The 26,704-nt window shown below is 56.1% G+C and overlaps 1 protein-coding gene across 2 annotated transcripts; it reads left to right on the top strand.

Moving 5' to 3' along the window:
* Positions 1 to 1,189: 1,189 nt before the first annotated feature.
* On the top strand, positions 1,190 to 23,051 carry KIF1C (kinesin family member 1C). 2 transcript variants are annotated; one of them, XM_082860735.1, is made up of 23 exons: positions 1,190 to 1,366; positions 3,055 to 3,175; positions 3,438 to 3,570; positions 3,980 to 4,056; positions 4,396 to 4,575; positions 5,202 to 5,267; positions 6,002 to 6,180; positions 6,267 to 6,378; positions 6,829 to 6,906; positions 7,056 to 7,121; positions 7,213 to 7,288; positions 7,787 to 7,865; positions 8,069 to 8,214; positions 9,211 to 9,380; positions 9,491 to 9,570; positions 9,699 to 9,774; positions 13,862 to 13,941; positions 14,795 to 14,889; positions 18,245 to 18,328; positions 18,731 to 18,917; positions 19,064 to 19,136; positions 19,941 to 20,555; positions 22,141 to 23,051. In XM_082860735.1, exons 3-23 carry the CDS (start codon positions 3,465 to 3,467, stop codon positions 22,822 to 22,824), a joined length of 3,309 nt encoding a protein of 1,102 aa, XP_082716861.1. In that variant the 5' UTR covers positions 1,190 to 1,366; positions 3,055 to 3,175; positions 3,438 to 3,464; the 3' UTR covers positions 22,825 to 23,051. The 2 variants fall into 2 exon arrangements, with proteins under 2 accessions (XP_082716861.1, XP_082716860.1); XM_082860734.1 differs by having other exon boundaries at positions 18,209 to 18,328.
* Positions 23,052 to 26,704: the final 3,653 nt, after the last annotated feature.

Genomic DNA, 26,704 nt, shown 5'->3' with positions numbered 1-26,704 from the left:
AGAAAGGAGTTAGGCGAAGTGAAGAATGGAGAGAGGAGCATTTAGAGCTGAGGTGGCAAATGCCGTAGTTAAAATCTGGCTGAAAGGGCAGATGGGGTCTAAATTGGATGTCCTGGGCCAGAGCAGGGGAAGCTGGACTAGAGGGCAGGTGGAGGCTGAGGGGCATTCAGACCTCAGGTCATTGGGTCTAGGTGGGTGACCCAGATCTATGAGGAGAATGGGCCTAAGGACGCTAGACAGAGGACTGGACAGTTGGCCCGGGGCAGCCAAGGCTGTGAGGGCAACCGGAGCCTGACGAGGCAGCTGAGGACCTGAGGGCTCCGGCTGCTCTGAGGAGTTGGCCAGAGCCTGGGGTCTTGGGGGGCGGGTCCCTGCCTGGAGGGAAGGCCAGGCCTTAGCGGGCTCAGGGGACCCTTGGTAGGTAGACTGGGGCGTGGGGAACAGCTAAGCCCGAAGGCACAATTGGGGGCCTGAGGAGTCGATGTGGCCCCCAGGTGGTGCGCCCGCGCCTGAAGCACTGCCTGAGGACCATGGGGGCCAGGCTGGGTAGGCAGGGGTGGCCTGGGCCTGAGCAGGCACCCAAGTCTGAGGGGACGACCCGGGCCTGCGGGCCTGTCGAACGTGAGAGCCAGGCAGGGACCCAGCGCCCGGGTGGCCGTGCCGCCGCCGACTACATTTGGCCACGGTACCTGAGGCAGCTGCGCGGCCAGTTCTAGAACTATACGCCGGGCCCTGAGGAGGAGCGAGGCAGCGTCGGGAGCCGAGGGCGGAGCCGGCCGGCACCGCGCGCCTGGGGCGGGGCCTGCGCCGAGCCACCTCCTGGGCGGGGCCCTGCGCGCGGGTCCGCCCCCTAAGCGCGCCTCCGACGGCGGCGACGTGCGCGGGTCCGGGTCCTGGGTCTCCTACCGGGGTCGGCCTCAACTCTTCCCGGCTTTCTGGGCGCTGGTCACCCTCCCGAGTGCCTGCGTCCTGCTCGCCCTCCCGTGTCCGCAGCTCGGTTACCCCTTCTCCGCCCGGTGGGCCCCGCAGTTCTGGGGACATTGCCCCTTTAACAGCTGTCCGGGTCGCTGCCTAGCCCTTCTCGGGACGGCGCGCGCCCGCCCGCCCAACCGCGCGCGCGCGCCCGCCGGTCCCCCGCCCCTCGCTCCCGCCCCAGCTCGTGCTGCCCGGGCGGGCGCCGGCCGCTGGCGCCGCTACTGCTGCCGCCCCCGGGGCGCGAGTCCGCCGCCCGCCGCCCGGGGACCCGGCGAGGGGCGGGGGCAGCCCCGAAGCGGCCCCGGATTGCCCCCGCTCCCGCCTCACGCTTCACGGGAAGTTTGTCCCTTTGCACTCTGCCCAGCCGCTCCGGGAGCCCCGCCGCGACGAGGTGAGAGCTGTGGGAGAGGGGGGGTGAGGGAGGGGACGCCCGCGGAGGAATGTGCCGGGCTGGGGGGCGGGGAGCCGGGGTCCCGGTTTGCACCACCCGGCGGGGGCCGGCTGGCCGCGGGAGCCGGGATCATGTGCTATTTGTCCCGCGGAGGCGCAGAGAGGTGCCAGGCCCGGGGCGGCCGTCGGTTGGCTGGACCGGAGGACACTGTCCGCATGGCCGCCCAGAAAGGCCGGGACGGGGGCCTGTGTGAAAACTTCTGGGTGAGCAAGGTGCAGGTGGCCCTAGGCCCCCTTTCGGGTCGCTCGGCCTCACCCCAGCCGCGGCTACTCTCTGTACCCCACTGACCCATTACGCTGCACCAGCCGACCCCTGTACCTCTCTCCTGGCCCATTACCCCGCCATCCACCAGCAGTACCACCTCATTCCCTGCCCCGTTGGCCATAACGGCGTTACAATTGCGCGTCTCCATCAGTGTCCTTTCCCTCCCCTGATCAGGGTCTGGGGGTCAGGGCTGTTCTTCCTGAGACAGCCTCTGTGGTTTCAGCTACTCCCTTCCTGTCCTGGGACAGACCAGCCCTCTCACCCCTCCCATGCCCTGGCCAGAAAGGCTGGTGTGGTGAGGCCCAGCAGGACAGGGGTTTGAGGCCCTTTGGGGCCACAGAAGGAGGCTCAACACCTCTGATCTCTCTTCACAACCCTCCCACCCTGTTGTCCGTGGGTGTGGGCTGCTCAGCCTCTCCTCCCAGGGTGTGGGCACCGGGTCACCCACATTCCTGGGCTCCAGACTGGCACTTTCCCCAGGGCAGTGGATGCCATAGCACTAGCCCCAGGCTGGAGCTGGGACCTGCCTGCTTCCTTTCCCTTCTCTCCCTCTTCAGGGGGACCCTACTGCTATCCTCCCTTCCCATAAACACAGGTATTCTGGATCCTCCAACAGAGGACCCTGGTGGTTGGTAGGATGGTTACAGGATGACCCCACCCTCTCCTGCCCATTGTCCTGGATCCTAAGGAGGAAGTGCTGGGGGCTGGTCAAGGGATTTGGGGCTTATAGGCAGGCCCTGTGGATCCCAGTTCTGGGCTATACCTCCAGCCATTGGATTTTGCCTATCAGCAGTCTCTCCCTCTGTGTGGAGGTTATGGACCCTAGGTGGGAGCTGGTTTCTACTTCTCCCTGGCTGACCCTGTGGGGGAATTTTAGGGCAGGTCTTATGTTTGGGATTTTCTTGCATCTTGTTTCTCTTCTGGGCTTCCAATTTATGCTTTTCCCCTACCTGTTTAACATTTCTGTGTTTGCTGTCCTCTGTGTGTCCCCTTACGTTTCTTCGTAGCATGACCTCAGTCTTCTTGTCTCTCTCATTTTCTTGGTGTTGGGGACTTTCTGCCTTTCCTCTCCCCGCTTCCCACCACCCTCAGTGTCTCTGCCCATGTGTCCCTCTCTCTGAATTGCTCTCTGTCCAGCCTCTTTCTCTCTTCTCTCGCTGAACGTTCAGTGCACTTGTGAGTGACGAGGAATAAAAATATCACCGTCCCTGCCCTTGGATTCACATTGCATTCGACCACTCCAGAGGAACAGACATCCTCACCTTTCCTAACATTACCCTCCACCCCTTGTCCTCCAACCCTGGAACCCCAGACACACCTCTGGAGCCACGGGTGCCTCCTAACCACTCTTCCCCCGCAACCAGGGTTTCCCCTACAGCCCCAGCTGGCGTGGCCAGGCCCCCAGTGTAGGATGGGGCTCCTCCTACGAGGGCCGGTGGCAGCCAGAACTGATACAGCCCCCCTGGTCTGGGGCCAGGACACCAGGTAACTCTGGGGTGACATCCCAGGTCCCTGCCTGCTGGGAAAAGGCTGGGGAGAGAGGCAGGAACACCTCCGGGAGTCCCTGAGGAGACTGCCATTGGGGAGGAAGGCCAAGGAAACAGAAACTGGGTCCTTGAGGGGCTGGGTCGCCGGGGAAGGGGGTGTGGAGAGACTGGTTCCTCAGAGAAGTTGGGAGGCAATGTCTGGGGGACCCAGACATTGCCTCCCAACAGCTCTGACCTTCTCTTCTATCTCTGTCCTCCAGCTGAGGAGGGTGGGAGTATCTGGAGCCATGGCTGGCGCCTCGGTGAAAGTGGCAGTGAGGGTTCGGCCCTTCAACGCCCGTGAGACCAGCCAGGATGCCAAGTGTGTGGTCAGCATGCAGGGCAGCACCACCTGTGAGTGAGTCCCAGGGGCCCGTCTGGGCACAGGCAGGGCAGCCCGGGCCCACTGTACGGGCCAGTCCTGGCGGGCCGAACCAGGAGGAGGGCTGTGCTGGGCACGGAGCAGGTGCTAATTGTAAGGAAGGAGGCTGGGACAGGCTGGCCTTTCCGTGCTCCCAGTCCCTGGGAGGGGGAATGTTGGCCTGGAGCCCTCCATTGCCCAATCCAGGGAGGCAGCCGGGAGGGGGGCGGGTCCTGGGAAGCCAAAATTAGCTTTGGTGGCTGGAGGGGGTGGGGAGTATTAAAGGGGAGAGATGAACTAGGATAGAGGAGGGGAGTGGGATGCCCGGTTTCTGAGGGCTTGTGGGGAGTGGGCAGCGGTCGGGAGTACCTGACCTTGGCCTTCGTTCCTTTGCTTTCTCAGCCATCATCAATCCCAGACAGAGCAAGGATGCCCCCAAAAGCTTCACTTTCGATTACTCCTACTGGTCACACACTTCGGTGAGGTTGTTAGGTTGGGGGAAGAGCTAAGCAAAGAGGGACGGGGGATTCAGGTCCTGGGGAGGGAGCATTGCTGGGAAATAGGACCTCCAGGGAATTGGTTGGGAGGACCAGGACCCTTGGGTGGGGGTGGGTAGGACCCTGAACTTGTGACTAGGACCAGGAAGGGGGAGGCAGAATCCCTGGGATAATTGAGGGCTGGCAGGAGACTAGATAGGATCCTCAGGGATGATTAGGACCGTGATCGAGGTGGGGGCACACAAGACCTTTGGGCACCTAGATACTAAGGACAAAGTCATCTAGGGTTCCTGCTGTCTTTGTTGCCCCCCTTTTACCTAGGCCGAGGACCCCCAGTTTGCATCTCAGCAGCAGGTGTATCGGGATATTGGAGAAGAGATGCTGCTCCACGCCTTTGAAGGCTACAACGTGTGCATCTTTGCCTATGGGCAGACGGGGGCTGGGAAATCCTACACCATGATGGGGCGGCAGGAGCCAGGGCAGCAGGGCATCGTGCCCCAGGTACACTCGGGGCCTGGCAGGGCGGCCAGGGCTGAAGCGTCTTCAGCTGCCCCTAGGGGAGTAGGCTGGGTTCTAAGCGTTGTGGAGCAGAGACCTGGCTCTCTGGTTGTTAGTAATAGGGAAGGTGATGGGGGTTGAGGTTGGCTCCAACCTGGACATCAGGGCCAAGAAAGCTCAATGAGAACAGCCACACCTTTGGCGGCAGAGCGCCCAGGGTTTGAACCTTGTTTCTACCACTTGCTGCTGTCTTACCTTGTCTCGTAATTACTTGTGAGTGTAGTTCCCATGTAGGCTTGTGTACCGTAGTCAAGGTGTTTATTGTAGGAAAAGCCAGTTGTGGATAACTGAGAGTTGACCATAAGCTCTCTGACTGCAGCATAGTGACCTTGCATACAGGCTCCGGGCTTGCATTTTGGCTCACTGAATACTAGCCTGTGACCCTGGGCAAGTGTGAACCTCTCAGAGGTTGCTTTCCCATCTGTAAAATGGGAACGATCCCATCCCTCCCTTGGGGCTGTGGTAAGGGTTAAACAGGGTCACTTGAGACCCGGCCTGGCCTGGGTGCTGGGCGCCACAGGTGTGCCATGAACAGCAGCATCTTTGTGCTTCTCTGTGTCCCCCTCCAGCTCTGTGAGGACCTCTTCTCTCGTGTTAGTAAGAACCAGAGCGCTCAGCTATCCTATTCTGTGGAGGTAAGTCCAGGTCTTGGGAGGGGGCTGGGAGGGGAGCCACAGTGTCCCCTGGGTAGGGAGGAGGTGAGCAGAGCGATTAAGACCAAGTGCAGTCTCTGGAGTCAGCCAGCCTGGGATCTGCTCTAGGCTTTACCAGTTAGTAACTGTGGCTTTGGGCAAACGACTTCTCCCTCGGCTCCAGAGCGTTTTTATCTGAAATGATAATGATCAGGGGTCCCCTTCTAGGGTTGTTGGAAGGCTCAGTGAGCTCGCACATGTAAAATGCTTAGCGACACATAGTAAACACTCAGTGTAGGTTACCTGTATTGTATCCAGTGGAGTCCAGGTTAAGTTTTCCCATTGGGTGTGGTTGTTAGCTTTTTTACTTTTTTAAGAAATTTATTTATTATTTATTTATCTTTGGCTGCATTGGGTCTTTGTTGCTGCGCGCGGCTTTCTCTAGTTGCGTCGAGTGGGAGCTATTCTTCGTTGCGGTGCACGGGCTTCTCGTTGCAGTGGCTTCTCTTGTTGAGGAGCTCGGGCTCTAGGCACGCGGGCTTCAGTAGTTGTGGCTCGTGGGCTCCAGAGCGCAGGCTCAGTAGTTGTGGTGCACGGGCTTAGTTGCACTGCGGCATGTGGGATCTTCCTGGACCAGGGCTCGAACCCGTATCCCCTGCATTGGCAGGCGGATTCTTAACCACTGTGCCACCAGGGAAGCCCACCTTTATTACTTTTTATTTGCTTCTCCCACTCAGGTGAGCTACATGGAGATCTACTGTGAGAGGGTACGAGACCTCTTGAACCCCAAGAGTCGGGGCTCTCTGAGGGTCCGAGAGCACCCCATCCTGGGCCCCTATGTGCAGGACCTGTCTAAATTGGCTGTGACCTCTTACGCAGACATTGCTGACCTCATGGACTGTGGAAATAAAGCACGGTGAGGCAGGCTGATGGGGCGGAGGGCAAGGCAGACGGGGTTAGGAAGATGAGGGGCCGGACCCACTGACCATTCCCTCCCCCCAGGACTGTGGCCGCCACCAACATGAATGAGACCAGCAGCCGTTCCCACGCCGTCTTCACCATTGTCTTCACGCAGCGCTGCCACGATCAGCTCACTGGACTGGACTCAGAGAAAGTAGGCCCCCCCTCCACCCGCTGCAACCCCATCCCACTTGGTAACAGAGACAGAGATGTGATCAGCGGGCCTTGCGTCCTCCCTCCCTGTCCAGGCTTGGTTGAGTGCCTCCTCTGAGCTTCCACAGCCCCCCGTGCTTCCCCTATCAGATCAGTGGGATAGTCTCCTTTTGCATGTTTGTTCTTCTAGCTAGGCTCCTTGGGGCAGGTCTTGGAGCCCACTGTGTACCTTGTCCCGGCACACAGTGGGCATGTGAATATCTGTGATTGAATAAATGAAGAAAAGTACAACTAACCAAACCCTCACTGTCATCTTATGTATCCCCCTTCCGTCCCCCACTCCTGGCTTTCTCCATCCCTTGCCAGCTGCCTAGTCCCCTTGCTGGGTGTTCCCTTGATATGCCTGCCCCGCACTGACCCAGTCACCTCCTGTCTCTTTCCTCTGACCCAGGTCAGTAAGATCAGTTTGGTGGACCTTGCTGGCAGTGAGCGGGCTGACTCCTCAGGGGCCCGGGGCATGCGCCTGAAGGTGAGGGGCTTGGGAGGGTCGGACAGGGCAGCGTTGGGGGCTGTGTGCAGTGGTCTCAAATCATAACTGGGACTCTGGCTGTGGGGGGAGCGGGGGAAGGGGATCGGAGTGGGAGAAGAAGGCCTCATTCCCCATGTTCCTCTTGCCAGGAAGGCGCCAACATCAATAAGTCCCTGACCACTCTAGGGAAGGTGATCTCGGCCCTTGCGGATATGGTACGACCTGGGCGTGGGAAGAGAAAGGGCTCTGGGAAAGCGGACAAAGAGGGTGGCCCACCGTAACCCCCTTCCTCCTTCTGTCCCTCAGCAATCAAAGAAGCGGAAGTCGGATTTTATCCCTTACAGGGACTCTGTGCTCACCTGGCTGCTCAAGGAGAATCTGGGTGAGGGGCTTCTCCTCTCTGTCTCTCTATGGCGACCCTGCCACCATTCCTGCCAACCCCCTTTTGATACCAGTCCCATTGACACCCCTGGAAGCTCAAATCCTCCAGTGGTCCGTTGACTCTCCCCCGATCCCCAGGGGCATCCTTTGAAAGTGTCCTGATGCTGGGATCAGGGCCACATGCTCCCTGCCGAGCCAAGGGCCTCACTGACTTGGCTCCCCCTGACTGCTCTCTGACCTCACACCCGCCTTTGACTTCATCTTCCGCCCACTGATCGCTGATTGTCCCACAGATGTCTGATGTCTCCCTGACCTCACCCCCACTTCCTCTGACCACCAGATTTCACGATTAGCTCCACAACTCTTAGCTTTACCCTACCTTGGACAGTGACCCTATCGGACCCCTGCCTGAGCAATGAGGCCCCCCTGACCCTGTGACCCAGTCTGACTTTTCTTAGGACCCTGCCCAGCTCAAGCTTTCCCCTCCTTTCATTCATAGGTGGGAATTCACGCACAGCAATGATTGCGGCCCTGAGCCCCGCGGACATCAATTACGAGGAGACTCTTAGCACCCTCAGGTAGGGCTCTAGTAGGGGCGGGGTGGGACACGAAAAGTGCCAGGAGCTCAGCGGCTGGTAGCTCAGGACCCTCCCCATGAGATAGGGTTGACCCTCAGCTCTACTGTACTATGATGAAACCTGGGAGGGAGAGGGAATCGGGCAGCAGACCAAGGTCACCCGTGTCTAGGCCTCACCGGTCCCGCTCCTCCCTACTCATCCAGGTACGCCGACCGCACCAAGCAGATTCGCTGCAATGCCATCATCAACGAGGACCCTAATGCCCGGCTGATCCGCGAGCTGCAGGAGGAGGTGGCCCGGCTGCGCGAACTGCTGATGGCCCAGGGGCTCTCCGCCTCTGCCCTGGGAGGTGGGACTCCGGGAGGGTCAACTCAGGGAGGCTCCTTGGCCCAGCTCATCCCTCCTCATTTGCCTTTGCCCAGGCCTGGGACCAGGGAGGGACCACTGCCCAGAAAGCCCAGCAAGTGCCCCTTGACTTAGATGCAGATGTGGAGAGGGGACAGGTCACGCCTTTAGGTGTTACAGAGCTGGGAGGGACTGATCCTCCTGGGGAGAGGCAGGCAGGATTCAGAGGGACCTTGACAGGCTCCTGGAACTATTGAAACGACAGGAGCAGGAGTAAATGGCAAGTCATGCGTTTATGGTTTGAACAGTAAGTCATTAATAGGCTGCTGGGCACCTGCCTTGACAGAAGTTCTTGTGAAACATTGGGAATTAAATTGACCGTAAGCTTAATAATAGTCAACGGTGGACTAATTTCTGAAACGTAAGGCTCAGCCTCCTTACTGTGAAATGGCATCTGTATTAGATAGTCTATGATCCGTGTTGGCTGTGTCCAGTGTGGACTGTGCATTCAGTCTTGGGGTCCATCCCATTGAGGAGTTGGGGTGCTAAGGGGCATGGTGGGGAGAATAAGGGTTCTTGGGAAGAGAAGGTAGACACGATGTTCACCTCTGTACATTTGAAAGGTAGTCTTGCAAAAGAAAAAAGCAGTGTAGTCTTTCTCATCCCAGAGGGCAGAACTAGAAACAGAGCTACATGTAACATGGGGCAGATTTCAGCTAAGAAAAGTTCTCAGCTAAGAACTTTCTGATGGTACAAGTCATCCTGCAATGGAAGGAACTGGCTACCTTGTTCAGTAATGAGCTTTCCGTCCCTGGAGGGGAACAAGCAGAGACTCGGTGTCCATTTGTCAAGGCTGCAGTAGGAGGGCTCCCTACTTTGTGGAGGTGAACCATGGGTCTTCTGCAGTCCTTCCAAGCTGGTCCCCTGTGAGACCTTCTCTTGTTTCCGATCAGTTCCATCTTTCCTTGGCCTCCTTCTTTTACCTTCTTCTCCCTCCTAGGCCTGAAGGTGGATGAGGGGAGTCCCGGAGGTGCTCTGCCAGCTGTATCGTCTCCCTCTGCCCCAGCTTCGCCCTCGTCACCCGCAGCACACAACGGGGAGCTGGAGCCATCGTTCTCCCCCAGTGCCGAGCCCCAGATTGGGCCTGAGGAGGCCATGGAGAGACTGCAGGTGGGAAGCTGGAGCTGGCAAGGGGTGGGGCTCTGGGGGCTGCTGGGAATCACCCCCTGGGAGGTGCTTGTCCCAGTCTGTCCTGACCCCTGCCCGTCTTGTGCCCTCAGGAGACAGAGAAGATTATAGCTGAGCTGAATGAGACCTGGGAGGAGAAGCTACGTAAGACGGAGGCCTTGAGGATGGAGAGGTGTGAGGGTGGGGCCGACAGCTGGAGCCCTGGAAGGAGTGAGGTGGGGAGGGAATGTCAGGCCCTGCAGGGGAGGGGTTCGTGGGTACCGATGACAAGACCAATATCTGCCTCTCCTTTGCCTACAGAGAAGCGTTGCTGGCTGAGATGGGTGTGGCTGTCCGGGAAGATGGGGGAACCGTGGGCGTCTTCTCTCCAAAGAAGGTGAGTGAGGAGGCCTCAGAGACTCTGGATGCTGAAAGAAGAGGGTTGGGGTGGCAGGGTCATGAGTTTTAACTCTGATCTCAGGTCTCTGAATTGTCCCTCCATCACCTCTGTCCCCACTCCTTGCTCCTCCCCTCTCTGTTGTCCGGCCGTCCCTGTCTTCTGCCTCCATCTAGGGACCACAGGATGCCAGGGTCCCTGCCCTTAGGGGGATTTCAAGAGCTGCTTAGAACCTAGGTATTTATAAATAGACACCCACACACGTGCGCGTATGAGTTCACGCGTAGAACGTATCTCTGGATTCATAAGAAACTGGTTACGGTGGTTACCCCAGGGGGAAGGGAGAGGACCCTGGGAGATTGCAGGTTGGTTGGGATAGCGACTTGTCCACCCTGTACACTTCTGTATCATTTGGATTTTGTAACTTGTGTATGTGTTAGCTATTCAAAAGCAAGCAAACAAATGCAAAAAAACCTAAAAAGTACGTTTCGAAAGGATAACTTGGGAAGACAAGACTGTAAAAGGAATAGAAGAGTAAGCACTAACCTGTAGGATGTTGCTTGTAAACGCAGCGAGAGGTTTAAAGATGGAAGCGTCAGTGCGGCCTGGAGGTGTATGGAAACTGGTTTCCTGGAGAAGGTGGTTTGGAAAGTGGAGCCTGAAAGATGGACGGGGGGCGTGGTAGAGAGGATGTTCTCTCTAGAACATCGGGCCGAGCAAATGTGGGGTATTGTCGGCCGAGTGGGGCGCACCAGCACCTGTCACGTGCCCGCTGTGTAGTAAGCGCTCAGTAAGGCTTTGTGGAGAGGAAGGAAGGAAAGAAGCAGGGCAGGAGTGATCAGGCTCAGTTGGAGGCAGGAATGGTATTCAAAACCTTTAGCAACCAGCACAGCACGGGGACCAACCAGTCAGAGTGGACGCTGGCTTCCGACGGCCAGCACAGCTGTAGTGGTGCACACTGGTGAAGCGGTGATGCAGAGGCCAGTTTGGGCAAAGCAGGAACTTCCAGTCCCAGCCCTGGAATGGAGCCAGCCACGCCTGTCAGGGCTGTGGTATGAAGCATCATAGGATCAGGCTCTAAGTGAGATACACCTCTTCCAGGCAGTGGGTTACTGGAAGGAGACCCCTCCGATTTTCATACGGATATGGTGTCTGGGTGACTGAGCAAGCAGGGACCATTGAACAGGGATCCAGACAGAGGAGAGGGGTTTGCCTGGCCTGAGGCACGGCCAGGGGCGAGAGAGCTGTCAGTGGGTGATTGAGGGTGGCAGGCAGGGCTGAGGGGTCAGGTCCGGGGCTGGGCACCCAGGGCTTTAGGATCCCCCAGAGGCGCACATCTGGGAGGAGGGACTGCAGGGGGCTCTCAGCGTGGCTTGCCAGCCACCTGGGGGTGCCAGGTACCTGTGGAGCTTCTGCCACAGCTGCAGGGCTAGGGAAAGGTAGAAAGGGATGGACAGGCTGATGGATGGGTTTTTCTTTCCTGGAGAGGCTCACACTGTGCAAGGTGCCACCTGCTAGAGCTTGGGGCCAACAGGAGGGACTTCTGTTCTGTTTTGTTCTTAGTTGTTCTTGTAAAGGTGGCACGCCCCACCGGGAACGTTTACTTTGTACAGTGAGGTGTAAAGGAAATCTCCTTCCTTCCCACCCTCGGGTTCCCCTCCCAGAGGCGAGTCCTGTTGCTGGCTCCTGATGTGTTCTTCTAGAGGTAGTCTCTGCACGTACAGGCGTGTGTTATAATCATCCACGTACGCATGCACACATCGCCCCTCTTTGCCGTGGTGCTGGTTCCACACTTGACATGTTACTTTTTCACGTGTCAGTGTATCGCAGTTCTGTCCGTTTTTTTTTTCCCCCCCACAGTGTCAGAATATTCTATTGTATAGACGTAGGATAATTTTTTTTAACCAGCTTCCTACTGATGGACATTTAGGTCGTTTCCCATTCTTTGATACTATAAACAACGTTACAGAAGATAGTCTTACTAATGGTCTGCTGTCTGTAGAACATATTCCTAGAAGTGGAGATTTGGGGTCCACCAGTAGCCAGGTAAAACTTTGATCTCTTTTGCCAGCGTGCCTCCAGAGATTTTAAACATGCCCACTTATACTCCCAAGAGCATCATACAAGACAGCCCGTGTTCCCTCATCCTCTTCAACTTCTTGATCTTTGCCCATCTGATTGGTTAAAAAAAAGCATCTTAGGGGAAGTAACTTCGGCATTTTCTCCAGGTGGCGAGACATTCTCATAAGTTTAAAAGTCATGTGGATTTCAGAGAGAAAGCTGTTAGGCTCACAGGAGAAACGGGTTTGGTGGGGGTGACTCCAACCTAGGAAACGTCGAGTGGAGAATTGGGTCCTTGGGGCAGAAGCTCCAGTTTGTCCTGGAGAGAGCCAAGGGCCTTAGGGAAAGCCCCTTCTTTCCTGAGACCTCGCCACCAGGCCCAAGGACTTCCTAAGTCAGTAATTTTCAAACCTGGCTCGGAGCTTCCTTCACAGGGAATGGGGAGGCGGGGGCAGGACTGGACTCTGGGTCCCCTGCCCCCACCTCGGCCTGAGCAGCTCTCTGCTTATCTGCTTGACGTGTTAGGCTTCTAGGTAAGGTTTCCTGTGAACAAAGGGTTCCAGGGCTGAATAAAGATTGAAAAGCACTGCCCTAAATCATGTCCCCTCTCCCGAGGGATAGATCGCTTTCTGCTTCCAGGACCCATCCGTGTTTGCCATTCCCAAGCAGGCCTGACACTGCAGTGTCGGGAGGGGCGTGGTCATCCCTCAGGAGAAGAGGAAGTGTTGCAGAGTCATCGTTGGAGGGGCAGATGCACAGATACATAACGCATCCACTGTGGACGTAGCCTTGGGCTTCCTGTTCGGGGGGCTCCCACAGAAAGATGGGGCCTTGACTGCTGGCTGTCTTCCCCTACACCCTGTGCTCCCCTGCCTCCGTGCCTTTGTTCAGACTCCTCTTTCACCTGAAACACTCTTCCTTGTTCATGTCCACGTCCTCCTCATCATCAGAGACCAGCTCCCATACTGCCTTTTGCATGAAGCTCCCCTGACCCCCATGAGCTCCCATTGGTCTTCATTTTATTCATTTTTGTGTATGAGCCCCTCCCAGGATACAGTGGGATGAATGAATGAATGAATGAATGAGCTAAGTGAGGGCGTGAAAAGTTCAGGAAGTCTATTATGAGGCATGTGTTTCTTACCTGCAATGGTGTTTCCACGGCAAGTGTTATCTCCCCAAGTTGGCTCTGATTTCCTGACCAACGGGGCAGCAGCCTCTAGGTGTGACTCATCTCTGTCCTGCCTGGCACCACAGTGGGGTCTTGCACATAGAAAGGCCACGGTATATCCTTGCGGAACAGAGGCAGGGGATCTTGTGTTCGGGTGGAAGGCCTGGGAAGGCTTTGTGGAAGAAGTGGCATTTGAGACAGACCTTGAGGGACCAGAAGTGAATGATTTTGACAGGTGGGGGTGGGGCCAGGAGGGAGGCTGTTGCAGGCGAGGGGATGGGCAGGGATGAGCCCGGCTTTTTGGAGTGAGTGCTCAGAGCCCACTGGGTGCGAGCACAGAAGGGGAGAGGGGGCCCCGCAAAGGGGCTTGGATAAGTGGGCTGGGGCCCTGCCGTGGAGGACGCCCAGGAGTACCGGCATGAAAAGCAGACTCAAGTCAGGCAGGCATGCGTTGCGTGGGCCAGAGAGGTCTGAGCAGTCCCCTCTCGAAGTGGCAAGATATATTTTGAGGGAAGAAGTGATGAGCCCTGGGGCCAGAGGGAATACAGGGAAAGCAGAGAGAGGGCAGGTGGCTTATAAGGTTTCGGGTCAGGGAGACTGGTGTGTCCAGGTGCCTCTGAAGAAATGGGGCCTGGGGAGGGGCCGGAAGGGTGGGGGCATCTTGTGTGCCGGGAGGGGGTGGGTCAGGCTGCCCCGAAGGCATTGGGGTGAGTGGGAGCAGGGGGTGGGAGAGCTCGCCCTCCGAGTGAGGGGGAGGGGCGCAGTGGGGAGCCTGCAGGGATGTCTGCCAAGCGCCTTCCCTCCCTCTTGGCCGCACCCCTGGCGGCTCTCCCCTGACTGCCGCGCCTTCCCCCTCAGACTCCACACCTGGTGAACCTGAATGAAGACCCCCTGATGTCTGAATGTCTGCTCTACCACATCAAAGATGGTGTCACCAGGTAGCGTTTGCTTCGGCCCGGCCCGTGGTGCAGCCTCTCCTTTTAGGGTGTGGTTGCAGAGGGAGGGCCACGCTGGCAACTCCCTTCTCTAATGATCTCTTGGGGACACCCCACGTCTCAGGACAGCTCCTCTGCAGCCCTGTTAGCTCCAGGCTTCCTGAGAACTTGCTGAGCCTGCCTCCACCCACTGCTTTGGTGTGGGTGACACCCCTCCTGGGACCAAACCAAACCAGCACTGGCGGGGATAGGTCCTGATCTACTGGGGCAGAGAGTGGGTGGGAGCTTGGACCGCTGCGTTCTTGGCCCCCAGCACCACTGCCTGGGCATCGCTTAGTGGGACCCTCCTTTGGGGTGGGAGAGAGAAGGGAAACATAACCCTGGCCCAATGCTGTTGAGGGCAGTACCTATATGACAGGTAACTTCACTGGCTAATGCTAATGAACCCCTGGGGCTCAGCGCCTCCAAGGACACCTCCTGGAGTTAAAGGGGTGAGGGTGCTCCTTTCTCTCCTGACACAGGCTGTTCAGCTGTCCTTGGTGATCATCATGGGAAGGATGCAGGAACCAAGGCTGAGGGCACCCACCCCACTCCAGGTTCCCTTCCCCCTTTGCTGTATAACAGTGAGGATGTGGGCTTTGGAGCCAGGCAGATCTGGGCTCACATCCCAGCTTCACCACTGCCGGGCTGCATGACCTTGGGCAAGTTACTTACCTCTCTGAGCCTCAACTTCCTCATCTGTGAAATGGGAATAATTATACTTGGCTTACTGAGTTGGTTGAACTTGTGTTCAGAAGGGGCTTGGTGTATGTATGACTGGCACATGCTCAGAAATTGTTGGCCATTGCTTCCCCAGGGTCGGCCAGGTCGATGTGGACATCAAGCTGACTGGGCAGTTCATTCGGGAGCAGCACTGTCTGTTCCGGAGCATCCCTCAGCCAGACGGAGAAGGTAATGGCTAAGGGGGCGAGACTGGAGTGACCAGACAGAGAGAGACAGGTCCCTCACTGAATACCGAGCCCTGGCTCGGGCCCTGGGAGTGCAGCCGCCATGTGACAGGATGTGTCCTCGCCCTGAGAGGGGGCTTCGAACTCCTGGTCAGCAGTGGGGGCCCTGCTATCTGCACCTGCCCTCAGGGCGCAGACTCTTGTTATGAGCTGGGAGTGGTGAGGGTCCCCAAGGCAGAAACAGAAGACTGTGGCTTCAGAGGGTGAGGTTTTGGGAAGAGGAGATCCTGCCCTCTTCCTTGATTTTTTAGCCTCAAATAGCACCCTAGTCGTTTTTTATGAAAACCTGTAGGTTTTTCAGTGGGATATCTGAATTTATCTCTGAAAACCTGATTATCTATGTAGCTATGACTACGAAAGTTTCAGGCAGTTAGTCAGCCCATGTCTCCCTGTGGTTCCAAAACTTGCAGAAGTTTTTAGCTGTTTTTGGCCACAGCAGCAAAAGCTTTTAGGAATCACAAGCCCTCAGGGTGTAGGTAGTAGTCTGTCTGACAGGTAACAAAACAATGTTCGTGGTTAAGGACATATTCTGAGGTCACCGTTTTGTTCTGGTTGGGTCTTTTTTTAATGTTTATTTATTTGGTTGCGTCAGGTCTTAGCTGTGGCAGGTGGGCTCCTTAGTTGCGGCACGTGGGCTCCTTAGTTGCAGCAGGTGGGCTCCTTAGTTGTGGCTCACGGGTGCCTTAGTTGCGGCTTGCTGGTTTCTTAGTTGCGGCACATGGGCTCCTTAGTTGCGGCAGGCAGGCTTCTTAGTTGTGGCTCGCCGGTTTCTTAGTTGTGGCACGTGGGCTCCTTAGTTGCGGCAGTCGGGCTCCTTAGTTGTGGCTCAAGGGTTCCTTTAGTTGTGGCTCGCCGGCTCCTTAGTTGTGGCACGTGGGCTCCTTAGTTGCAGCAGGCGGCTCCTTAGTTGTGGCTCACGGGCTCCTTAGTTGCGGCTCGCCGGCTCCTTAGTTGTGGCATGCAAACTCTTAGTTGCGGCACGTGGGATCTAGTTCCTGGACCAGGGATCGAACCCGGGTCCCCTGCATTGGGAGCGTGGAGTCTTAACCACTGCGCCACCAGGGAAGTCCAGGTCATTTTTTTTTTTAATGGACTGATTTGGGTTCAGTTGTGCCCAAGTGAAGTTAAGCTCTGGGAAGTGAGTAGGGCAGGGAGGTTGGTCGTGTCACACCTGAGCTCTCCCTCACCTGGAGCCCGTGCTATGTGCCTCAGGTCTGATGCTTCTGGGGGACAGGAGACAGGGCACCCGTGGTCAGCGTGTGTCTTAAAATAAGAAAAGATGCTCTCGTGTGGCCTGCAGCTCAGGTTGAAGACCTGCCCGGTGGACTTCAGTTCCATTTTCTGGTCAGTGGATTAATGCAGTTGTTCTGGTCTCGTTCAAGTCCCTAGCAGCAGCAAACGCTTCCGGCCCCGTGGGCTGCGAGCTATTGAATCCGTTCAGCCCAGTGAGTTATTACCGAGTTCCTGTTCTGCGGTTCCCTCAAGCCATGTACTGGGGTGATACCAAAACCACACAAGGCCTGTGGAGGCAGCCCACCCTCGGGAGCTCAGGGTGTGTTTGGGGAGGTGACAGGCCCAAATAGGTTACATCACCGTGGAAGCAGCAGATGGTTCTGTGCCCCAAATGATGGGGGCTGTATAAAGGGTTAGTCCATTTGGGCCTTTAAGATTTAATACTTGACCAAAGACGCCTAAGAGCAGGCAGCACGGATAGAGGTATGAACACAGAAAAATAGTTATTACTTACCATCTACTTTGTGCCTTTGCATTTTCGCACGTAGCTCACAGGTGAGGGAGCTGAGGTTCCCAGGGGTTAGGGAATTTGCCCGAGACTGCACAGCTAGAGGATGGCAGAACTGGATTGGGACGCAGCATGGCAGACTCTAGGGCCTGGGCTGTGAGTCCTGGGCTGCCTCGGTTCAGATCGCTGTGGGTTCGTGTGGGTTCTCACCTGGCCCCATTTCCCTCCATAACAACTATCCCCGCCCAACCCTGCCTTTAGATTACTTGCTCAATTACTTGTTTATCATCTTTCTTACCAAGTGGAAGTTAGCTCGGTAAGACCAGGCATTTTGGTTTTTATCTCTCCTGTATTTCCAGGACCTAAAATAGTGCCTGGCATATCATAGGGGTGCAATATATTTGTGGAATGGATGGATGAATTGGGGGCGTGGTGGGAAATAAGGGCGGGGATAGACTGGTACCCTTCTAGCCACCTCATCCTCTTCTCTGCCACCTTCTTGCAGTGCTGGTCACCGACGTGGTGATGCTTTTAGCTGTGTCTGACATCTTCTCCATCGTTTCTGCCCCTTCATCCAAGTTTCCCTTTGAGCATCAGCTCAGGAGTTACCACTTTCCCATAATCATTCCCAGTCCTCTGCCCCTAAGCCGAGTTACTCTTTGCTATTTTTGTACTCCTACAGCGTCCGTAGGCTTGTCTCTGCTTTACGTTACCATTCATTCTGGTTTCTCTGTTCCTTGTAAGGTAAATAAGAACTCTCTTTCCCACATCCCTTTATTTGAGCCTTTCAGCCACTCTGTAAAGAAAGACTTTGTTACCCCATTTTATAGCTCACACAAATCGGGTGACTTGCTTAATGTCCCTCAGCTAAGGAGTCATAGAGTCTGGGTCTTTGGAATACGGGGGCCCCTCTGTGACAACGGGGCACTGGTCCTCAAGGACAGGGAAGTGCCTCAGGCATCCTCATGTCCCAGCAAGCTGCAGGCTTGGTGATTTGTACAAGGAGCACCTTGAGAGATGTTTGGGTTGGGTTGGCTTTATCTCCTCCCATGAAAATAGTGATATTGACTGAAGATAGTTGACTGTGGCTTGAGAAGATTAGTTAGGTCGCAGTGTGCAAGATGCATCAGACAGAAGTGGGGCTAGGAGCCTGCTGTAGGAATCCAGACCTGGCCAGTAGCAGTGTTGTTTGGGAAGGAAGGAGTGGTCATCTGGAAGGCAGAAATGACAGGGCCTGCCGACCAGCTGGACCTGCGAGGCCACGCCCTCTGAGGATTCCGGGCTTGCTAAGCCGCTGCTGGGGAGGATGGCAGAGGGTGAGAAGGGAGCCCCCTCAGAGGCTCCTGGGAATTGTAGCTGGGGCTCTAACCCTCCTTCTGCTCTTCCTTTCCCGTGCTGCCTGCCACCAGAGGGGCCATGGCACCCCTGACAGGTACCGGGTGGTGGGACTGGGGGTGTATGTGTGTTTTGGGGGGAATGCAGGGTGGGAATCTGTGACCATACCCCTCCCCCCCCCCCCCAGGGTCTGATCGCTCCCTCTCCTCTCTCCCTGCCTCAGTGGTGGTCACCCTGGAGCCTTGTGAAGGAGCCGAGACCTATGTCAACGGGAAACTTGTGACTGAGCCTGTGGTGCTGAAGTCAGGTAGAGGAGGGGGCAGTGAGGGTCCTGGGCCCTGGCTGTGCAAGGAGGAGCTTCTTGGGTGACTCCTGGGCAGGACCCAGAAACAAATAGGAAACAGCGTGGGAATGTGAAGACGGAACTGGGAAGGGAAGAGAGAGGGAGTCAGGTTTTGGTTTGTCTCACTGCCTCAGGGCAACAGGAAGAGGATGCCAAGCTCCTGATTTCCTTTGGCTGTCAGGGACAGGGCGGTTCCTGGGGCCAGCTAGGGGAGCCTCAGCTCCAGCCGCTCTTGGATTTGGGGTGATGGAAGAGATTGTGTTGGGGCTCCTGGGATTTGTGGGCAAGGCCCTGTGCACCTCGGGCATGCGGAGGGGTGTGCTGCCGTGGGCGAGTGAGTCCACTTCTCCATCCTCCTATCTCCAGGGAATAGGATTGTGATGGGCAAGAACCACGTTTTCCGCTTCAATCACCCGGAGCAGGCGCGGCTAGAGCGGGAGCGAGGGGTCCCCCCGCCCCCAGGACCGCCCTTCGAGCCCGTCGACTGGAACTTTGCCCAGAAGGAACTGCTGGAGCAGCAAGGCATTGATATCAAGCTGGAGATGGAGAAGAGGTGCGTGGGGAGGGTGCTTGCGCCCCAGGGCCCTGCTGACCGTCCCTCCCGGGTGCCCAGCCCCCAGCCCCCTCCTGTTGTCAGACGCCCTATTGAGGTGACTCCAGAACCTCAGAGCTCTTCCTCCCCTCCTCACCCAACCCCAGGCTGCAGGATCTGGAGAACCAGTACCGAAAAGAAAAGGAGGAGGCTGATCTTCTGTTGGAGCAGCAGCGGCTGGTGAGGGGCTGGCCAGGGGTGCGGTGGGGCAGGCAGAGGCGGGGGGTGGGCTGGGGGGCACTGGAGCAGCCGGCCTGGCAGAGCTTCAGCCTGACTCTGAGTTTGGTCACCCTGCCTGAGCCAGAGTGGGGAGTGGGCCCGGGGCTAGGGGGTAGAGGTGGCATCTAGGAGGAGACAGGAGAGAAATGTGACCCAGGGAGGAACCCGTGCAGGGAACTAGGGTTCCTCCCAGGTGACTGGGGCTTCCTGGACTCTAGCTGAACCTGTGCCACCTTTATGATTTTTACCAAATCCAAGTACCGCCCGTGTTGTTATTTACTTAAGATTGTTCTTTGGGGACTTCCCTGGTGGTCCAGTGGTTAAGACTTCATGCTGCCAATGCAGGGGGCCTGGGTTCGATCCCTGATCAGGGAACTAGATCCCGCATGCCGCAACTAAGACCCGGCGCAGCCAACCAAATCAATCAATAAATAAATATTAAAAAAAAAAAAAAGATTGTTCTTTGAATGGACTTACTTTCAAATCTTTAACCACATCCTGAGCGATATATACACACGAAACCCATACTTGGTACGGCTACAGCTAATACTCGCTTTCTCTGTGCCACACGCTCTGAGCACATTAATCTCAAAACGTATCTGTGAGGAGGTGCCGTCATTACCTCCACTGTGCAGACGAGCAGAGGTTAAGCCGTGCACCCAGCACCGAGCCGCTCTGACCACGGTGTTTCCATGTCGCTGGGACACATGGCTCTGGGGTGCCCTTAGCCCTCTCCCCGTCTGTCTTCCCTCTCTGTGGCCCCAGTACGCGGACTCTGACAGCGGGGACGACTCTGACAAGCGCTCCTGCGAAGAGAGCTGGCGGCTCATCTCGTCCTTGCGTGAGCAGCTGCCGCCCACCACGGTCCAGACTATCGTCAAGCGCTGCGGCCTGCCCAGCAGCGGCAAGCGCAGGGCCCCCCGCAGGGTGTACCAGATCCCCCAGCGACGGCGGCTGCAGGGCAAAGACCCCCGCTGGGCCACCATGGCCGACCTGAAGATGCAGGCAGTGAAGGAGATCTGCTACGAGGTGGCCCTGGCCGACTTCCGCCACGGGCGGGCCGAGATCGAGGCCCTGGCTGCCCTCAAGATGCGGGAGCTGTGCCGCACCTACGGCAAGCCTGAGGGGCCCGGGGACGCCTGGAGGGCCGTGGCCCGGGATGTCTGGGACACGGTGGGCGAGGAGGAAGGCAGCGGAGGTGGAGGTGGCGGCAGTGAGGAGGGAGCCCGCGGCGCAGAGGTGGAGGACCTCCGGGCTCACATCGACAAGCTCACGGGGATCCTGCAGGAGGTGAAGCTGCAGAACAGCAGCAAGGACCGCGAGCTGCAGGCCCTGAGGGACCGCATGCTTCGCATGGAGAGGGTCATCCCCCTGACCCAGGTAGGACGGGCCCGGCCCGGCTTGTCCCCGCCTGCATCTCTCCCCTGTAGCAACCTGAACCTCCCACCTCAGAGTCCAGCCTCCTTCCTCCTCTTCCTTTAAAAAATCTTATCGAAGTTTAACACAGCATAGTTTGTGAATCACCTGCCTCACAATCACCAGGGCACTAACTGAAAACGCAGATTCCTGGGTTCTGCCCCAGACCTACTGAATCAGCATCTTTGGGGACACATCTGCATTTATAGTAAGTACCCCGGGTGGTTCTGAAATACAGTGAAGTTTGAGAACCACTGATATAAAGGGTACAGTCCTTAAGTTACCACTTAATGAGTGTTCCCATAGGTGACCACTCTTAGAACCACCCCTCTCCTGGGTGACCCTTCCTTTGGTAGCCGCTGTGCTGAGTGCTTCTCCTGTGTCACCGTGTAAACCTTCACAGTGGCCCTGCGAGTGGGAGTGTTATCACCTACCCGTTTTCCATGTATTCACTCAACAAGTAAATAGTTGAGTGTTTACTGTGTGCCAGGCATCGTGCTAGCTACTGGGGTTACTCACAACAGACAGAATTTCTGCCGCGCTCCCGCTTGCCTTCTAAAGGGGGATGACAGGCAGCCAGTTATAGCAGTAGTCATGGTGTTGAAGGCTTACGGCTCCAAATGCAGCTCTTACGCCTCTCCTCACTCTCCCCTCTCCAGACCCTTGGGCTTCCTTGCTGTTCCTTGAACTTACTGGGTGCATTCCTGCTTCAAGGCCTTTGCACCTGCTGTTCCTTCTGCCCAGAACGCCCTTCCCTCTCAGAGCCATAGAGCTCGTCCCGCAGTTCCTTTGGGTGTTCCCCGAAATGGTAACTTCTCTGTGAATCTCTTCCTGTCCTTTCACTGCATCTACCCCCACCCTGGCCTCCTGTCCTTTTCCTTGCTCTGGTCTTTTCCATGTGAATATATATTTTTATATGTGTATAAAATATATACACATACATGCATTTATATAAAATATATAACATGGTACTTACATATAATGTAAATAATATATATTAAATAACTTAAATACATATATTTATATTTAACATTTCATGGAAGTACAGCTTATGTACCATACCATATATTTTTCTTATTTATTTATCAACTGTGTCCGTCCACTAAAATGATGGCAGGTATTTTTCTTCCCTCTTTGTTGACTGCTGTATCCCCAGGGCACATCATTTATTCAGCAATATTTGCTGAGTGCCCACTAGGTGAGGCATGGTAGAATTTCTCAGGTAATCTTACAACGGCCCTATGTGATAGGTACTGTCATTGTTGATGTCATCTTACATGTGAGGACACTGAGGCACAGAGGCTACAAGCCGGAGATCCAGACCCACAGCTAGGAGGTGGCACACCTGGACTGCGTCGGCCACCCGACTCTGGGTCCGGGCTCCTAAACCAGTGTCCCTCCAGCTTCCTCATCTCCATGCCTCTCTCTCTCAGGACCCCGGACGTCCAGCTGCTCCAGGGCCTTCCAGCTTGTCCTCCCGAATCTGCACGTCCTCAGGACTCCACTCTCCTCACGTGCCCCCTTTTCTCTCACCCCCTCTCCCTCCCAGGATCACGAGGATGAGAATGAAGAAGCCGGTGAGGCCACGTGGGCTCAGCCGCAAGGGTCTGAGGCAGCGGAGCAGGAAGCCCCCAGTGACCGAGCACCTCCCGCGCGGCCCTCCTCGCCGCCCTTGTCGAGCTGGGAGCGGGTGTCGAGGCTGATGGAGGAGGACCCCGCCTTCCGTCGGGGGCGCCTTCGCTGGCTCAAGCAGGAGCAGCTGCGGCTGCAGGGACTGCAGGGCTCCGGGGGCCGGGGCGGGGGGCTGCGCAGACCCCCCGCCCGCTTCGTGCCTCCTCACGACTGCAAGCTGCGCTTCCCCTTCAAGAGCAACCCCCAGCACCGCGAGTCCTGGCCGGGGGCGGGGGCCGGGGAGTCCCCAGTGCCACCCCAGCCCCCTGAGGAGCTCACCCCCTCTCTGGCCACCCCTGCCCGCAGGCCCCCAAGTCCCCGCAGGTCCCACCGTCCCCGCAGGAATTCCCTGGACGGAGGGAGCCGGTCCCGGGGAGGGGGTTCTGCACAGCCCGAACCCCAGCACTTCCAGCCCAAAAAGCACAACTATTATCCCCAGCAGCCCCAACCATACCCAGCCCAGAGGCCCCCAGGGCCCCGCTACCCCCCATACACTACGCCCCCGCGGATGAGACGGCAGCGCTCAGCCCCTGACCTCAAGGAGAGTGGGGCGGCCGTGTGAGTCCCACATCTTGGGCAGAGAGGTCCTGGCGGAGCCCCTCGCTGGGAGGAGATGCTGCTTCCCCAGAAGCCCTGGGGCAGGAGGCCCTAGAGACCAGAGAGAAGGTCCGAGTAGGTGATAGAAGATGTAGGGGTAACTGGGCCGGAGGCTGAGGGAGGAAGGAAGAGGGCACGGAGCTGCCAGGAGCGAACCAAAGTGAAGGAGAGTGACGGGAAGCTGCCTCGGGGCTGCCCCTTGTGGGGGGGGGGGTCCCACAAACGCTGCTAGGGTGGGTGGGGGGCTGGGGTGCCGCGTAGTCGGTGTTTGACTTTCTTTTCAAGTGGGGGCAAAGGGGAGAGAACCTAGAGGGGGGTAAGGTCTCCCCGCTCCTGGCCCTGTCTGTCTGTCCGTCTGTGGTGGGTTTCTGTTTCCAGGGAGGTGTGGTGGGATCATAAGTCATTCCTCTCCCCTTTCAGGCCTCCTGCTATATTTGGGGGACCTGTCTGGCGTCTGGTTTGCCTGGGGTCCCTGAGGATGTGGGACCTTTCAATAAAGGACGGAAAACAGAGGGAGCTTGTGGCTGGTGGTCATTTGGTTTTGGTTTTCAATGGAGGTTTAGATTATATGAAAGTAAAGTGTGCAGATCTCAAGTGCGGCTCGGTGAAGTTTTGCATAGGTCACCACTGAGGTCAAGGTAGAAGAATGTTTCCATCATGGTTTCTGGAATGTTCAGCATCACGTCTCCTCTTGAGTGTGTAACCCATTCCTTATATCCCTTTCATTTTTGCTTACCCAGTGTCTCCATCTCTGCCCCCAAAACTGCTGTCATTGTCCTGGAGGGAGGTGAGGGAGGGATGAGAGGGGAGGAAGAGGGAGTCTCAGCCTGGCAACGCCCAAGTGGCTGTTCCTAACAGGAAATAGAGGCATTTGGGGGACAGGGCGGTGGGGGGTGGTGTTTCTGCGTCTTTGAATCACTTAGCTATTTGAAAGTTCTCCCAAGCAGCCACGACTTCCCCAGGTTCTGTTCTGTCTTGGGTGTGTTTTACAACGAACGTGTTAATCAAGCTTACTGCACCCACCTGATTATTTCATCCCGTTCGTGTTTCCTGCCTTTTATCGGCGCATTCAGTATTCCAAATAGTATTTTGTCTTAAGATTGCTTTCAAGGAGGATGCTGCCTGCTTGTTTTAACGTTCTAGCTTGGAGGAGCCTGTCCATGGCAGTGCCGTATTGTACATGTTTTGCAGGTTAAATCGCAACACTGTTCTGCCTGCACCAGGCCAAACCCCAGAATCCCCATGTTTTCCACCTTAGGAACACACTTCCACCCATTTGCAAATTTGAGCTGCTTGCCCACAGCTTCCTGATGTCAGTCTTGAGGTGGAAGCAGCCAAAACCATAGACATTATCCCAGCTGCAGCCAAACCGCAGCCCTGGGCAAGGCTACAATTGTTTACTCTTGGTTTCTGCACCCTTACGCTGGCTACCTTTATTTTGGCAACTTTGAAGCCAGGTCTTCAGGGATCCGTTGACAGTGACCCAAGATTTGGAATGTAATGGATGGTTTGTCGACTGTGTTTATTTGAGCAGTTTATAATCTGGTCAAAGAGACTAAATGTGAGCAAGAAAATGATAGACTACAAAGTTCTCTGCACGTCAGAGCAAGCTGAGTGGCACAGACAGTTTGTAGGATTTGAGATGGGAGAGATAGCTCACTAATTTAAAATCCAGTGGGATTATTTTCCCCTCAAGACTACCTTGTATAAATGTTTTCTACCATTTTTATCCATTTCTCTCTTGCAGCTCAATCTTTTTTTTTTTTTTTTTTTGGCTGCGTTGGGTCTTCGTTGCTGCGTGCGGGCTTTCTCTAGTTGTGGCGAGCGGGGACTACTCTTCGTTGCAGTGTGCGGGCTTCTCATTGCGGTGGCTTCTCTTATTGCAGAGCACGGGCTCTAGGTGTGCGGGCTTCAGTAATTGTGGCATGCAGACTCAGTAGTTGTGGCTTGCGAGCTCTAGAGCGCAAGCTCAGTAGCTGTGGCTCATGGATTAGTTGCTCCGCAGCATGTGGGATCTTCCCGGACCAGGGCTCGAACCCATGTCCCCTGCATTGGCAGGTGGATTCTTAACCACTGTGCTACCAGAGAAGCCCTCAGCTCAGTCTTTTAAAATGTGATGAATTTTAGATTTTATTCAGAGAATTGCCCACTAATCTCTTATCTGTTCTACACATGCTAGCATCCCTTATGCATATCAGCCTTAAAACTGTAAAGGACTCTTTTTGTCTCCATTTTTCAGATGGGAAGACTGAGGTTTGAATAGATTAATGAGTTGCCCAATGTGATACAGTTCCTAAGAGGCAAACTTAGGATTCCAGCTCAGGTCAACTTGACTGAAGCTCAGACTGTCTCATGCCTCTAGGACGATCATCTTTCCTTCTAGAAACCACGTTGCCTTCTCCTCACGTGAGTCTGCCTCTAGTTTCTGGTCTCTTCCAAAGCTGCCCTGAGAAGAAATGAGAACCACTATTTGTAAGCCTCCTCCAGGATCGTGGACAAAAGTCATGGCAGACAACCTGCCAGCTTTCTAGCTCCCTCAATTTTACCCTTGGTTTCCTTGGAAATTCAGGCCAACAGCCTCTGCCTCATTATACACATTCTCACTCCTCCCACCCACTTCTGTCTCTCTTGAAAGGCAAGAGGAGACTGTGGCATCATCTGGATAGTATGTCTCTCCTAAAGATCTGGTCACCAGATGGATGTTGTAGAAGCTGCTTCTCTCATCCCTAAACAATGCAGTGCCCCAATAGCCTCATCAATGAGGATTTCCATCTCGACTCCTCCAGGTCCTTTCTTATGCTCCCTCTGCCCCCGAACCTGGAGAAGGACTGTGTGTTCCGATAACCTGGGAAGGTCTTGCCCTGAGCTCCCGTAGCTCTTAGGCTGCAGCTGGGATCCTGCCTGATGCCCCAGGCACATGGACCAGCCTGAAAAGTTCTCATGCCTAATGAGCTAAGCTTCTTTAAAATGACCATGGAAACGGTTCTGGCTGTCCTTACGGAGTGACTTCTCAGCCAGAGAGGAGAAGCAGGGTCTCGTTCTTTAAGCCCAGGACCCCATCTCCAGAAGGTTAGGGCTGCAGTCAAACTTTGGAGCACACAGACCTGGGTTCCAGACTCATCACTAGTTAGCTGTGTTACTCTGGGTAAGTCACCCCCTCTGGGCCTCAGTTTCCTTCTTTGTAAATAGGACTAATCAATGGGAAGATTTAATGAGATAATACAGGAAAAGGGTCTGGCACATATTGGGAGCTCAAGGTTGGTGCCTTCCCTTTTCCCTTCTTATGAACTGGAAATGAAGACTGGAAAAAGAAGAGAGGTGTCGCAAAATGAGGTCGGGTCCCCCAAAATGTCAGAGGCGTTCTCCAGCTCAACGCTCCACGATGCCCGATACCCCGTATTCACCAAAGCCTCGCCCCCAAGCCCTGTTGTTCCACCGTTGTCCGCCAGGGGGAGAAAGGGCGCACGTTCGCTTGCGGGTAGCTTTCGCTAGCGCGTTCACAGAGCCTTGAGAGAGCGCGGCCTTGCGCGCTCCTGAGTCTCCAGGGGGCGTGCACGCGCAAGAGGCTGGGCGTGACGCGGCGCTAGGTTGGGCTTCGTTTTCCCGCGTGCTTGGAGCTGCCCAAGGTTGAGGCTGGGGGACTCGGGGGCCCGAGGAGAGCGGCACGGGTGTGGAGTGTAGGGCCTGGAGCTCTGCGGGCATTTCTTCTTCCGAGACCAGCTATCATCTTCGTTTTCCAGAGGGAACGACCTGACTCCCTTCAGAGTTAGTATTTTCTTCCCCATCATGGATGATCAGGAATTCCAAAGAAGGGAAAGAGAAGGGACATTCATTGGGCACCCTCT

The sequence above is a fragment of the Leucopleurus acutus genome, assembly GCF_964270905.1.
Source record: "Leucopleurus acutus genome assembly, chromosome: 19".
In the NCBI taxonomy this organism is placed as follows: domain Eukaryota; kingdom Metazoa; phylum Chordata; class Mammalia; order Artiodactyla; family Delphinidae; genus Leucopleurus; species Leucopleurus acutus.
The sequence above is the reverse complement of the archived record's forward strand: the minus strand, read 5'-3'. Positions and strand labels throughout refer to the sequence as shown.

Excerpts from the sequence above, each read along its gene's own strand:
- KIF1C (XM_082860734.1), top strand. The coding sequence starts at position 3,465 with ATGGCTGGCGCCTCGGTGAAAGTGGCAGTGAGGGTTCGGCCCTTCAAC. Across the intron at positions 6,907-7,055 it reads CCCGGGGCATGCGCCTGAAG|GAAGGCGCCAACATCAATAA; the intron begins GTGAGGGGCTTG and ends TCCTCTTGCCAG. Across the intron at positions 7,289-7,786 it reads GCTGCTCAAGGAGAATCTGG|GTGGGAATTCACGCACAGCA; the intron begins GTGAGGGGCTTC and ends TTTCATTCATAG.